The sequence below is a fragment of the Aptenodytes forsteri genome, unplaced genomic scaffold (assembly GCF_000699145.1).
Source record: "Aptenodytes forsteri isolate BGI_AS27 unplaced genomic scaffold, ASM69914v1 Scaffold384, whole genome shotgun sequence".
Classification (NCBI taxonomy): Eukaryota; Metazoa; Chordata; class Aves; order Sphenisciformes; family Spheniscidae; genus Aptenodytes; species Aptenodytes forsteri.
This window is the reverse complement of record NW_008794952.1, coordinates 432,861-445,090: the sequence shown is the minus strand read 5'-3', so window position 1 is coordinate 445,090 and position 12,230 is coordinate 432,861. Positions and strand designations below refer to the sequence as shown.

General features: G+C 36.8%; 1 protein-coding gene across 1 annotated transcript in view; it reads left to right on the top strand.

The window, feature by feature from the left end:
- The first annotated feature begins 1,373 nt into the window (after nt 1-1,373).
- The window catches only part of MMS22L (MMS22 like, DNA repair protein), a 98,523-nt gene continuing 87,666 nt past the window's right edge, over nt 1,374-12,230 (top strand). The window contains exons 1-6 of the mRNA XM_019471052.1: nt 1,374-1,558; nt 3,841-3,966; nt 7,133-7,185; nt 10,176-10,263; nt 10,360-10,537; nt 11,641-11,734. Coding sequence (XP_019326597.1) covers nt 1,380-1,558; nt 3,841-3,966; nt 7,133-7,185; nt 10,176-10,263; nt 10,360-10,537; nt 11,641-11,734 — 718 coding nt within the window. The 5' untranslated portion in view covers nt 1,374-1,379. The remainder of the gene's footprint in view (nt 1,559-3,840; nt 3,967-7,132; nt 7,186-10,175; nt 10,264-10,359; nt 10,538-11,640; nt 11,735-12,230) is intronic.

Below are 12,230 nucleotides of genomic sequence, written 5' to 3'. Positions count from 1 at the left end.
CCGGTTTGCAGCTCCAGCCCGCGGATTGCAAGCGCCTGGGAAGTTGTTCTCCAGCATGGCTGGCCAAGGTTGCGGCGCTTAAAGTCAGTAATTGGTTCCGCTGGGTCAGGGATGTGATAGACAAGTACAGAGCTGACGTGAGTTGCGACCGTGAAGAGCTGCCCTTTTTGTACTTTTTTCCCCGATGTTTTCTATCGTGTGGGGCGATTTTGAACAGACTTTCCTTAGAAACTCTTCTGATTTAGGGCATTCCCTTTAGCTGCTTATTTCTGCCTTGCCAGTTGTGCTAACACACCTATACGTAGGGTCCTGCTGTAAACTGAAGCACTGAAGTCATCCTTTCACTTAAGAGTTGCCACTGCTTCTGCTGCACAGCCGGCTGCACCGCAGGAATGCGAATGAATGGGTGAAAGTAGGACAGAAACTTTTCTTTTCTTTCCTTGAGCTCATTTTTTCAGTCAAGCCTCTGTATTACCAACCTCTAGCCACGGTGTAAACTAGTTTTTGCAAGAACAGTATTAAAAACTGCCAGCAATGAAGTTGAAAACTTAATTTAGAGTTAATAGTTTTAATTCTATTGTTTGCATATTATTGTATAACTCTGTGGCACCTGTTGCCTAGTTCTACTCTTTCAGTATGTTGTATAAAATATTAATTCACTAATGTTAAGTATACAGTGAACTTCTTCTGGATGTGATCTTCCTTCTCCTTTTGCTTTTGTTTCTCTTTTTTTTCAGATTCCTGGGAAGTCAGACTTTTTTAATAGAAACTTCCAACTTGAGCCATGTCAGAAACATCTGAGCTTTAAAACTTTAGCATTTCAGGGTTCCATAATTATCATGTGGGGTGTATTTACTGCTTCTTAGAAGGAACGTGAGCTGTAATACTGCCTTAAAGTCACGGACAACTGGGAGCCTGTAATGCATGACGTATTTCCATAGCATAGCTACTCCAGTCGCAAAATGAAGTGTGGCTGAAAGTAGCTCGCCCGTGCCTTGTAATGCATTCCTGCCTCTTACTTTACCCTTGTGCTATCTAACCTCGTGACTAGTCAATTTAGAGAGCTAAACCAGAAGAAAATGAACCTATTTTGTTTTTTGTAGGGTTAGCTTTTTCACTGATGTGATTCCCTGTACAGGTTGTGATGGAGGAAGATGAAGTCGCACAAAGCGGCAGAATTATGTGGCAGGGCATGAGACCATGATTGCCTTTCTCGGTGGTATCTGTCTGTTTGTTAGTTTGATGTTACAGTTAGTCAGATCTGTGTCCTCACTTGAGCTGAAGGATTGTGGGGAGTTGTAACAATGAGAAAGTTACTTGAAGAAACACTGTGAGTGTTTTTTCATTTATCTATTTATTTTCTGGATCAGGTGGAAACAATGGACGATGACTTTGTGGCTTCCTCCATATCCCCATTTCTCACTGAAAGCTTGGAGATGATAATGGAAGTGGAGAATGAGAACTCAAAGCCGCCTTGTTTTTCCTGTGCTTTTGACAACCAAAATGGAGGGAGAAGCTTCTCTGCAGAGTCTTATTTAGCAAGTGGATCTCTTAAGAGGTATGGGGTTTTTTTGAGTTACAAATATAATACCCTTCTAAGATGTTCTTTCCACTGGTGTTTGGTGCCTCTAAATGCTGACAGGGTTTCCAAATCAGTTTGTTCTTCAGCTCTTATGATCCTGAGTTCAATGTGGTGGTATACCAAAGCAGGAAGGGCAATTGTGTTGATACACTGCTTTGAACAGCATTCTAGGTCCAGTTCCTAGCTTTGTGAACTTACTTTAAGATATTGTAAAGGACCTGTTACAGGTCTGTTAGGACACTTCAAAACTGGCCTGTTGGGCAACAGCATCTGAGACCCCTTAAATTTCTGAGGAGGTTGCAGCACTGCTTTTTCCAGTCATATGTTCTATTCGATGCTTGCCCTTTCTCTCTTTTCCACGTGATAGAAACAAACCTGCTCTGCACAGCTTCCCCAGATCGCTGGGACTGTCCTTTGTAGCTTTAAGACCATCTTTCTCAAAGCTCTACCTTTGCATGCATTCTGGATTTAAGGTTCAGAAGTCACATGCATAACAAGTATTTTCTGTGAGGTTCTGAAATGTTACTTTGGTGAAGTTAATATCTTCTTTACTGTCTGTGATCCAGCTTAGTTTTCTGTGCCATTTGCTGGTCCTGCAGGCGTTGTCTTGTTTTTCCTACAAAAGCATAATCTTTCTGTCTGTCTTTCCCAGTATTTTCTTTATACTTTTGAACTTGAATACTTACTGTGGGTTTCTCTTGCTGAACCTCATATTTTGTGTTGTTACTTTGGGGTTTTTTAATCTTCATTTCCACAGCCTTTTCTGTTATAAAGCCTTAAAGGAGGTTCTGCTGCACCTCCCCCATTCCTTACCTTATTTATCTTTTTTGTTGTTGTTGGATCAAAGCACATTCATTCAAATTGATGTCAAGTAGAGGATTGAGAGAGCCTGTGTCTGCATGAACGTATCTGTAGTGGATTCCACACTGACAAAGCAGCATTTTGTGACTGAAACACTTCCATGTGAAAATTCACTCAGGAGCTTGTACGTAGACAGGTTTCTCAAATCACTACAGTCATGATAATACTGTTGTCCTGTCATTTATTCACCTTGTCTACTTGGATTGTAAATTCTTGGAAAAGCCTGCACGTGAGAGACTCCTCTGTCTTCATTATCTAGAACAGGAGTAACTGGATTTAATTGCTAAAGGCTTCAAAACAGACCAATGCTTAGGCAGTTACAGAGTGAACTACAGGTGTTGTGGGAGATCGAGCCAATTACTCAGCAGATGCCCTTTTTGCCTCTGAGAACTGAATTGGTAATAGTGCATAATTCAAAAAGAATATGAATTTGGTGTGTAACATAATGAAAACCAAGTGCTTGCCCAGTACATTTTTTTTTATTTTTAAAAACAGAAATATTTCTTGCATCTTAGTGAATTCAGCTTCATCTGCGCTGAAGTATTTTATGAAAGTCAGTGGGAAAATTCTGAAATAGTTTGTTCTGATGTCTTTGTTATTGTTGTTATTATTATACAGCTTGCTGTGATTTTTTTTTTGAAAGCACATTAGTGAAATATTTTTATATTTGCACAATTAGTGAAATATTTTTATATTTGCAATTAGTAATGTTTTAACAATCTATACAGACATCTGATTTTCTCCACTTTGGGTGAAATGGTAATTCTGATTTTATTTTTTTTTTCTTTAGCCAGAGCAAAGGCTAGTCATGGCCTAGTGTTAGTTTAATTATAATAATGAAGTCATATTTTGTGACCCTCATCAATTCATCTACGTAAAAGTGTGCTTTTATCAATGTGTTCTATGTAAGTATTATTAAATGTATATAAAGGAGCAAATGTGTGTCTAGCATTAGTTATTAGGCATGTAGTGTACATTGAGACAGATCCCAAACATACACTTAACAGTGGAGCATATCTATGTTATCTAACATAGCAGCCTCTTCTGTTAAGGACAGTCTGTATGTTATGTCTCAGCCCCTCTGTAAGGGTGAAGATGCTTCAGGGTGGTAGCTTGTTAATTTTTATTTGTTTCTAAAATATACTGTGCCCTGTGACTATATCCTGGTTTTATGCTCTTGGAGCTAGGAGTTGTCATATTTTATGTACTATATATTATATTGCTATAAAAGGTATAATAGGCTGTCTTTTGGGAGCACTGCTACATTTTCCTATCTGTAGTATACATGTTGCTGATATATTGATAAAATATCAGTGATAGATAAGCCAGCTGTAGATATTGTATTCTATAGGTTTATTACTGGGGAATGTATGAATATTGTTGGCTCTATTTTACAGGGTTTTGCTGACACTAGATCCTTCTCCAAATGACTATGAAGATGATGTAGTGGAAATGTTTGGCTTTCAGTGGGTTACTGAAATGGCCTTAGTTGAATCCTGTGGACTTCTCTTTGGATTACTTAGGTATGATAATGTTAGTGTATTTTATAATTAATCCACTTCTGTAATTATACCCACATTAAGGATGTAACAAACTTTTCAAGTTTTTGATAGTAAGATCATAAAAAACTGTGGGCTATGCACTGCATCCAAAAAGATTATGCTGTCTATCTAACACTTCAGTTAAGTGATGGATAAGACACAAATGGAGTTACGGGAAGAAGTAAATTTTGTGTCACAGATTTTTAATATTATGGGACTTAACAATAACTTTCTAAGCGGCGTGGTGCATATCTTAGCCATCACCAGATAAAAATTGATAAGTACATTTATTACAACAGTGTTGTGATTAATTTAGAAGGCTCTAGCTTCAGAATATATGAATAAACTATATAAGATTTCCTTGAATGAGATTGTGCTACCCATATAGTTAAAGTTGTCTTTTGAAGATTTTAAGTCCTTTTTTTGTGCATAAAGAAAAGCGGAGGTTAAAAATCAAATACTGTATACGCTGGATGCAGCACTTCCTTCAATTGTTCGGATTAGGATAGCTTCAGCAATCTCTTCAGATACAGTTACTCAGTGTTTGACTAATTCAATGTAGATGTTTAATCTGGTCAATGCAAATACACAGATCACCGATAATCCTCTTTGCTACTGATAATCCTCAGGATGTACAGCACATACAGAGAGTGGATGGGAGAGGAGCTTTTGTATGATTCCACAAATGTATGTGATATATTCCATCATTCCTTTGATTTGTAGTGGATTTTTCCATCCCTTTAGGATATGACCAAGGGCATGATGTGAAGCATCATTAATAGGGTCTGGCTTATTGAAACACGATGGCATAGAAGACAGGATGTATGTTAAAACCAGTATTATTTAGCTTTGCTTGTTTGATGCAAGCTTTGACTTCACTGTGATTTAAAAAAAAAAAAATTAAAAAAAATCTGATAATGAAGGAGATCGAGGATAACATAGTTAAAAGAAACACTGTATCCCCTTCAGCATTAGTCTGATCTGTTTATTAATGTAAAATCACTGGGCAGTGAGACAGTGATGTAGTTGATCTCTTGAATTAAATAAATTTTTTTCTGTAATATAAACTGCTCTGTAATTGTAACAGAGATGAATATAAGGCATAAGATATTTTATTGTGGTTTTTAAGTTATTCAAGCTGTACATGTTTTAAAACCTACCGAACTGGTAGGAATAATGGATTTCAGCTAACTCTTGGCTATGAGAGTTTGGTTGCTAAGCTGTCTTTTGGTGTGACAAGTCCCTCTGCAAAGATACTCTTTCAGTTCGTTTGTTCAGTCATAAAATGGAACACTTTCATTTATAGACCAGTTGACAACTGAAAGTAGGAAAACTCCTTGTTCCATTGTAGAAATCATATGTGTTAAGTACAAGTTATAATGATTCTTGAGGACAAGGTGGCTGTAAATAGTTGAATTTATAAAGTACAGATAATACCTATGTTTAAATGCATGGTTACAGAAACATAGTCTTTTTTAATGTCTGTAAATATGGAAGATTGTTATTTAATATTTTAACTATTGTAATAAGTAATATACAGCAGAACTGCAAGTTAAAAACATTAATTGCACGGTAAAAAGAATTCTTACCTGTGATTTTTTTTTTATGTGATTGAAGATGTGTGAGTAAGAGCTATGTAACAATTTAAGTGGGCATATTAAGACAATGTATCTTCGATTAATAAATGGAAGTACCAGTTTAACTGTCAGAATATTTATTTGCAAATCAAATGATTTAATGTTTAACAACCATGAGGATCAATCTTTGAGGTACAAATGCAAATTGAAATTAAAATGACTTACTTAACTGATGATATCTTTGTTATGCTTCTCATGCCCAGTTTGTGCTTTTGTTTTATCAGCCCACTGTATTCTGTCTTTTGTCAATTCAGTGGAGAGTCTTTTTTTTTCTGTGGCTCCTTTCTGACACTCTCTCTCTCTAACCTTCAGCCTCAACAGCCCTCTTTCAAAGTCCTCCTGCTTTAGACTTCCTTCCTTTCTACATGGTTGAAATACTTGAAAAATTCATGCAGAAATACAGCTTTGATTTCAAAACAAACAAACCCCCCCCACAACCCACCTAAATGCATTACTCAAGGTAATCTTGGATAGCTGATGTGATTTTATCCAAGGAAGGAAGAGCTGAGGGAGATAATTTTTACGTGTGTCTGCCCCTTAATATGCAGGTTACAACCTGGGGTTTTGGATCCTTGTAGGCACTTCCTAGTTTTCAGGGTTTTTTTCCATAAGAACGTTTGATCTGGGTTGGATCCAAGTATCCTGTTTTTGACTCCTTCAGTAGTTGCTGCTTTGACTGTATAAGAAATGAGGCAGAGAGCTCCTTCCTCAATTTATGCAGCATTTTCTTTCAAAAGTCTGTCTTACACAGTTGCGCTTTTCATGTATTCAGTTTAGTACCACGTTATCTCTGTGGAGACTATACTTGAGACCACTTGAAAAATAACAGTTGTTGCAGAATATGGCTGAGTACTTACCTGTTATAGCTTTTTTAAATTTTCATTTGCAGTGGCAGTTAGCAGCTTCTTTAAAAATGCGCTCTCTCCCCTCCAAAACTGAACTGTTTTAACTTTTCTAGAGACACTTTCTCCTTTTACTCTACTCTATTTGTTGCTGTTTATCTTTGTGCTCAAGTTAAGCAGCAGACCACCCTAAGCAGGAAGTGGGAAAAGCTGCTGACAGAATTTACTAGTGTTCATTCACAAGGGAATTAATTTAGTGTATAGTGACCATATGCCATGAGGACTAACTTTCAGGTTTATTCTGTGGTCAAATATGAAGCTGAGTTACGCTTATGGAAAGATCACTCACAGGGAATGGCTTTTGGGGTTCTTTTGTGTGTACTTGTTTTTTTCCTCCCCCAGTATTTAGCTAATTTTGTATTTGTTGTTACTGTGTTTAATGTTTTAAAAACAAGCAAAAATTCTATCCATTGTCATCCCTTCACACTTGGATGTGTCTGTTGCCTTCCACTAATACTCTTTCCTATTAGCTATTTCTGTAAGCTTTTTCAGAAATACAAAGCAAGAAACACCTCTCGCCTCTCTCTGTTCTATTTAGACCTTACTAAAATGTAGTTAAGCAACTTTTACCTATATAAATACCATAAACCTTTGTATTCCTTTAATTAGGCAACAGATATACAGACTGGAAAACCTGGTACAAATGAGTTCATCTGATTTTGGTAAGTTTAACACATTTAATTTGACACTGGGATAGGTATCTGACTACCTTTTCATTATAGAAGTATATTACCACAGATCACACTTTTGCTTTGACTCTTGACCAAGGGCTCATGGAGTGTGCCACAAAACAGCATATAACCAGCATAAACCTGCAGTAAGGGTACAAATATAGGCAAACAAGTGATGTAAGGTAGTGTGAAAATAGACAGTGGAAATGTTGTGAGTCAGTTTGGAACCAGATCTGCCTGTGTAGTAGGTGCACGGGGCAATTCTGACCTTACTGACCTAAGGTGGGGAATTTTGCATTAATTTGACTTGAGCTAAGATGTCACCCTTAAGGTAGAATTTGGCAAAACTATTAACTTGTTTAAGTCAAAATGGAAAGTTGCATCAAAACTCCCAATAACTATTTTAGTTACAAAGGTAGTGGATTGGGACTTTTTTCAGTGTTCTCCTGGCTTACATTTAAACAAGTTAGTTATATTTGCTTAGTTTAGAGTTATTTACAAACTTAATTTATCTTTGCAGCAGGATCAATAAAATGGGATCACTACAAAATGCTTTGTTTCAATTAAATACTAAGGCAGGGGAAGTGGTATGTTTCTGAAGGATTATTGCAGCCTTGGGCTTATTGTAAGTTTGAAGGCTGAATTAGCAAGTTGAGAAGTTCAGTAATTACTTAAAATAAACTGTCTGTAGTATCTTCTCATTACAGATAAATTGCTAGTGTTCTAAGAGTACAAGTGAATATTTTTGCACATTATTATTTTTTTGGTTTGATATTGTCATGTTCTGCCACTTAAAACTATTGGTATGAATTTATCATCAAGCTTCTTTGATATGCTTTTGTTGATTGTATCTTAAAAGTCTCATTTTGCTGACATTTAATACATAAGTGGAAGTAGCCTTACTTTAAATTACATTAGAACTTTTATATAGTAGCTGGACACCAAGAAACTGTTCTGTAGTTCTTTTTCCCTTAAATTAAGCATCTTCTTGGTTCTCTTCTCTGTATCCTGCTCTTCCTCTTGTCAAATAAGCTAGAAAAATAAAAACCTGTTGAATTTTATGCTTTGCACCAGGCTTTCTTTGTGACTTAGAGCAAGTCACTGATCATCTGTGACTCAGTTCCCCCTTGATACAAGCAGGCTAGTAGTAGAGGAGTGTCGTGAGGATTAAAATATTTAAAATGATCAGGCAGTGTGATGTTAGGTGTTATTGATGTCTTAGATAAATGCGCTATTGCACCTGTTTAAAACACCAGTTTAGAGTTTTAGCTCAGTAAATCTTTGTTGTGTGTATATGTTTATACAGATATCAATATCGTACATTTCATTTAATTTCCTATCAGTCTTAATGAGCTTTGGAGGCTTGGTACTGAGAACTGTGTAATGTGGAAGCCATATAAAATCTTTTCTTATGCTCTGTGTTTTTTTGCCCTTTTTTTTTTTTTAAATGCCTGATCCGTTCTTAACACTCTACTGTTCCCGTTTTGTTCCACTTATTTCATTGATCAATGATTTATGACAGTATGCAAAAGATTTTGTAGTGAAATACTGTAGTATAAAATTTTGCTTAAACAGAACTTCTGAGAACTTAGGATAAAATATTTGTAATTGCTACAAAGCAGCAGTAATATCTATAAATAATTCCTTTAGAACAGAGTGATTTGAGCCTCTAAATCTATGGTTCATTACCATGGCAGATCCTACGGGTTCTTATGTGGTGGGGGTAGGCTGTACAGTGGAATATTATGGTACTTGTACCAGTTGATTTGCTTCACTCAGTCAGTGTTGTTGCTCAAAAAATGTCGAATAAGCTTATATGCACAAAACTTTTACTTGTGGGGTCCGTAACAAGTGGCATATGTTAACTTCAAGGTTACCTGGAGGGGATGGGGAAACAAAGGGGAGAGAGAGAGCAGGAAAAGGAAAGGGAAGACTCCCCACTGGTCAGCTGGGGAGAGGAGCAAAGGCAACTGCCTTTCCCTGAACATGCAGTCCAGTGTAGCAGGTGACAAAGAGTTTTTGCCATGCATCTCCTCTAGCGCAATACACTTTCATTGGGGCCTGCTCAAACTCCTCATTTGCTGTTCCCACTAATGATGCTCTTAAAGATTGGTACGTGCTTAATCAGGTACAAGTGTTGCAGGCTGACTGGTTGCTAAGCATTTGTGTATGTATATTATTGGGCGGTAGTGACTGGGTATTTAAATTACTGTATCTGCTTTGTTATGCACTAAGTTTCATCTTTCTCTTAATACAAGCTGAAAGCTACAAGGCAAGGTGTGGGAATAAGTAAGGAGCAATTCTCACACCAGTGGCAATAGCTTCCAATGAATCTCTACTGTAACAATGGTGTTTGAGCTTGCAGGTGCAAGATAAGGAGGGTAGCACCATGAGAACAGCAGCTTCAGAGAGCAAAGGAAAGGCGACACATAGCCGCAATAACTGGCTGAAAGGATACAGAGCTGCAAGTGAAAGGCAGGCTACAGGATCGTAAATGGACGGCTGTTAGCATTACACATCTTGAGGCACTGTGCAACAATGTGATGCTTCCTAGGAAGAGAAGTTACAAAACATGTTTCCAAATAAGTCCACCTGCTTAAGGTCCTCCAAGAGAAAAGGATGCTGAGAAATTTTCACGTCTTTTCTGAAGGTGTCTTGGAAGCAGACAGGGAGCAGGGCAGTAGGGCTGAATGATTTCTTCTAGCACTGGTTGCTTGCCTCTGCCAGCTTTCCTGAGGGACTGGATGCCTTCTTTTCCCTCTGTATCTGGATATGCCTCTGAGATGATAAGATAAAGAATGGATCCCTCCAGCAAAATGACATTTAGAAGTGGATGTTTGCCACCAGCCACCTCCCAGGTTGTCCTCAGAAAAGAGGATGGCTTTCCAGTGGTCTGGTTTAATTACTGTGGAGAATGCATATGTTACGTGAGTCACAGTGTGGGCACATCTGCTTTAAGCTGTTGATCTCTTTTACTTCAGGTCAAGCTGCAAACTTGCACTCTGAGGCAGAGAGCATCAGGCATCAATGTATTGAGTTTTTGCATTATGTGAAAGTTTTCATCTTCAGGTGAGATTTACACACAATTTACTAACTTACGTACTGAACTTTGTGTAGCTGCTTCTTATCCATTTTCTGATTGTGTATCTGTGTATGTGTGTTCAGGTATCTGGAACCCCCTAAAGTGGAAAATGATGGAATGCTCCATCCATATGAAGAACTAGAAGCACAGTTACCATCAGTGTTGGTGGAAGAGCTTCATGCTTTGACCATGCACATCGGTCACCTTTGTGAACTTCCTAGTAGTGTCCTGGCAGCATTTACGATTCAACATCAGGCAAAGGTTGATGTTTTTCATAATTTTTTTTTTGTGTGTGTGTAACAATACATATTCAACTTGATAAATTTTGGCTGAATAAGAATTAATCTTTCTTCAGGCTGAAATTGAAGTTACACTTTATATTTTGGGTTTTTTTCCCTTTAGTAACTAAGTGCCATTCCATACTTGGCAAATACAACTAATAAGCTCTGGATTTTCTGTTGTTGTTTTTATTTATCTATTTATTTTTATGTTTTATAGCTTTTAAAATTCTTCCCACACTATACAAATGGTAATACCAATTACAGGGAGATAAGCACGTTAAAAAAATTCCTCGGTGTTTGTCCTTAGTAATGGTTAAAATTTCTGAGCTTCCTAGTAGGAGGGGCACTTTTTAAAAACTACTTTCTGAAATCTGACTCAAAATAGGAAAAGATCATGCATATAAAGAAGAAAAGTGCAGACATGGAAGTAGGCACTGCAACATTAAACACTAGTGAAGTATACACCATTAAGATTTGTGCATACATATAATAACTAATGCTTTCAAATCTTTTAGAAAGAAAAAAGGAATTTCAGTCTTAGGTTGTATAAACTAGTATCTGGAGAGGAATGATCCACTGAGAAACAGCATTTTGAATCTTTCTGTTTGTTTAGCTTGTTAGTAGGGCCACTGTTGAGCTGATGAAAGAAACAGTAATTTCAAGTAAACTTTAAGGAAGAGAATATTGAAGTTTTGGAATTACTTTAAGAGCACACTTTACTTTAGCAGTTTGTGTGCTACCTAATACTTTTCTGGAAAGGAAAGAATAACTAAGGGTGTTGTAATCTGTCAAGCTTGAATCAAGACATTGTGTTTAAATTGTAATTTAGAGCAGATTAAAGACTTCATGAACATCCTCTACAGACAGAATTAATTGTCATGAAGGGGTTTTTTTTGGTTTTTCTTTTTTTTTTTCTGTAACTGAATGGCATGTTTGTATGTTACAGTGTATTTGATCATAGATATTCATAATGTTCGCTGCAGGCAAAATGCATGCCCATCTTCACGTGTCTTAGTACAGTACCCAGAATTCGCTAAAGAAAAAATGTTAAAAATAAATAGATGTATGTATTTCTAATCACAGGTCTTTCCCCCATCATGGCATTTACTACACCTCCACTTGGATATTAATTGGCTGGTATTGGAAGTTCTTCATGTACTAGGTGAAAAAATGATGAGTAAGTATGCAGATTTTTTTCTTGAACTTATTCTTGTACATATGACTTACCTAGATTTCTCATCTTAATTTATCCAGAATCATTTACTACTTTTGGTAGTTTTTAAACATAGCTATATTTAATGGGGTATATTCAAATATGGTGAAGGGAGGTTCTATGTAGCTCAAATTAAATGGAATAGTATTTGGAATTTGTTCTATCAAAACTTGGCAAGATTACGAAGTTTGTTCCCAACTGACGCTTACAATGTACTAAATATTTAATAACAATACAATTTTTGACATTGTAAACAAAAATGCATTTTCAGAGATCCAGAATGCATAACAGAGAACAGCAATTTGATGAAAACAATGTAGGGAAAGCGTCCAAGGATGGGCCAGAACAAAGACTCTCAGAACAGAGAATTTGTATTGTTAATCATATGCGACACCAAGAAAATACTGGGCAAAAGAAGCTTCAGTCAGAGGAGCTTGTAAAAGTACAGCAAGAAAAGGGC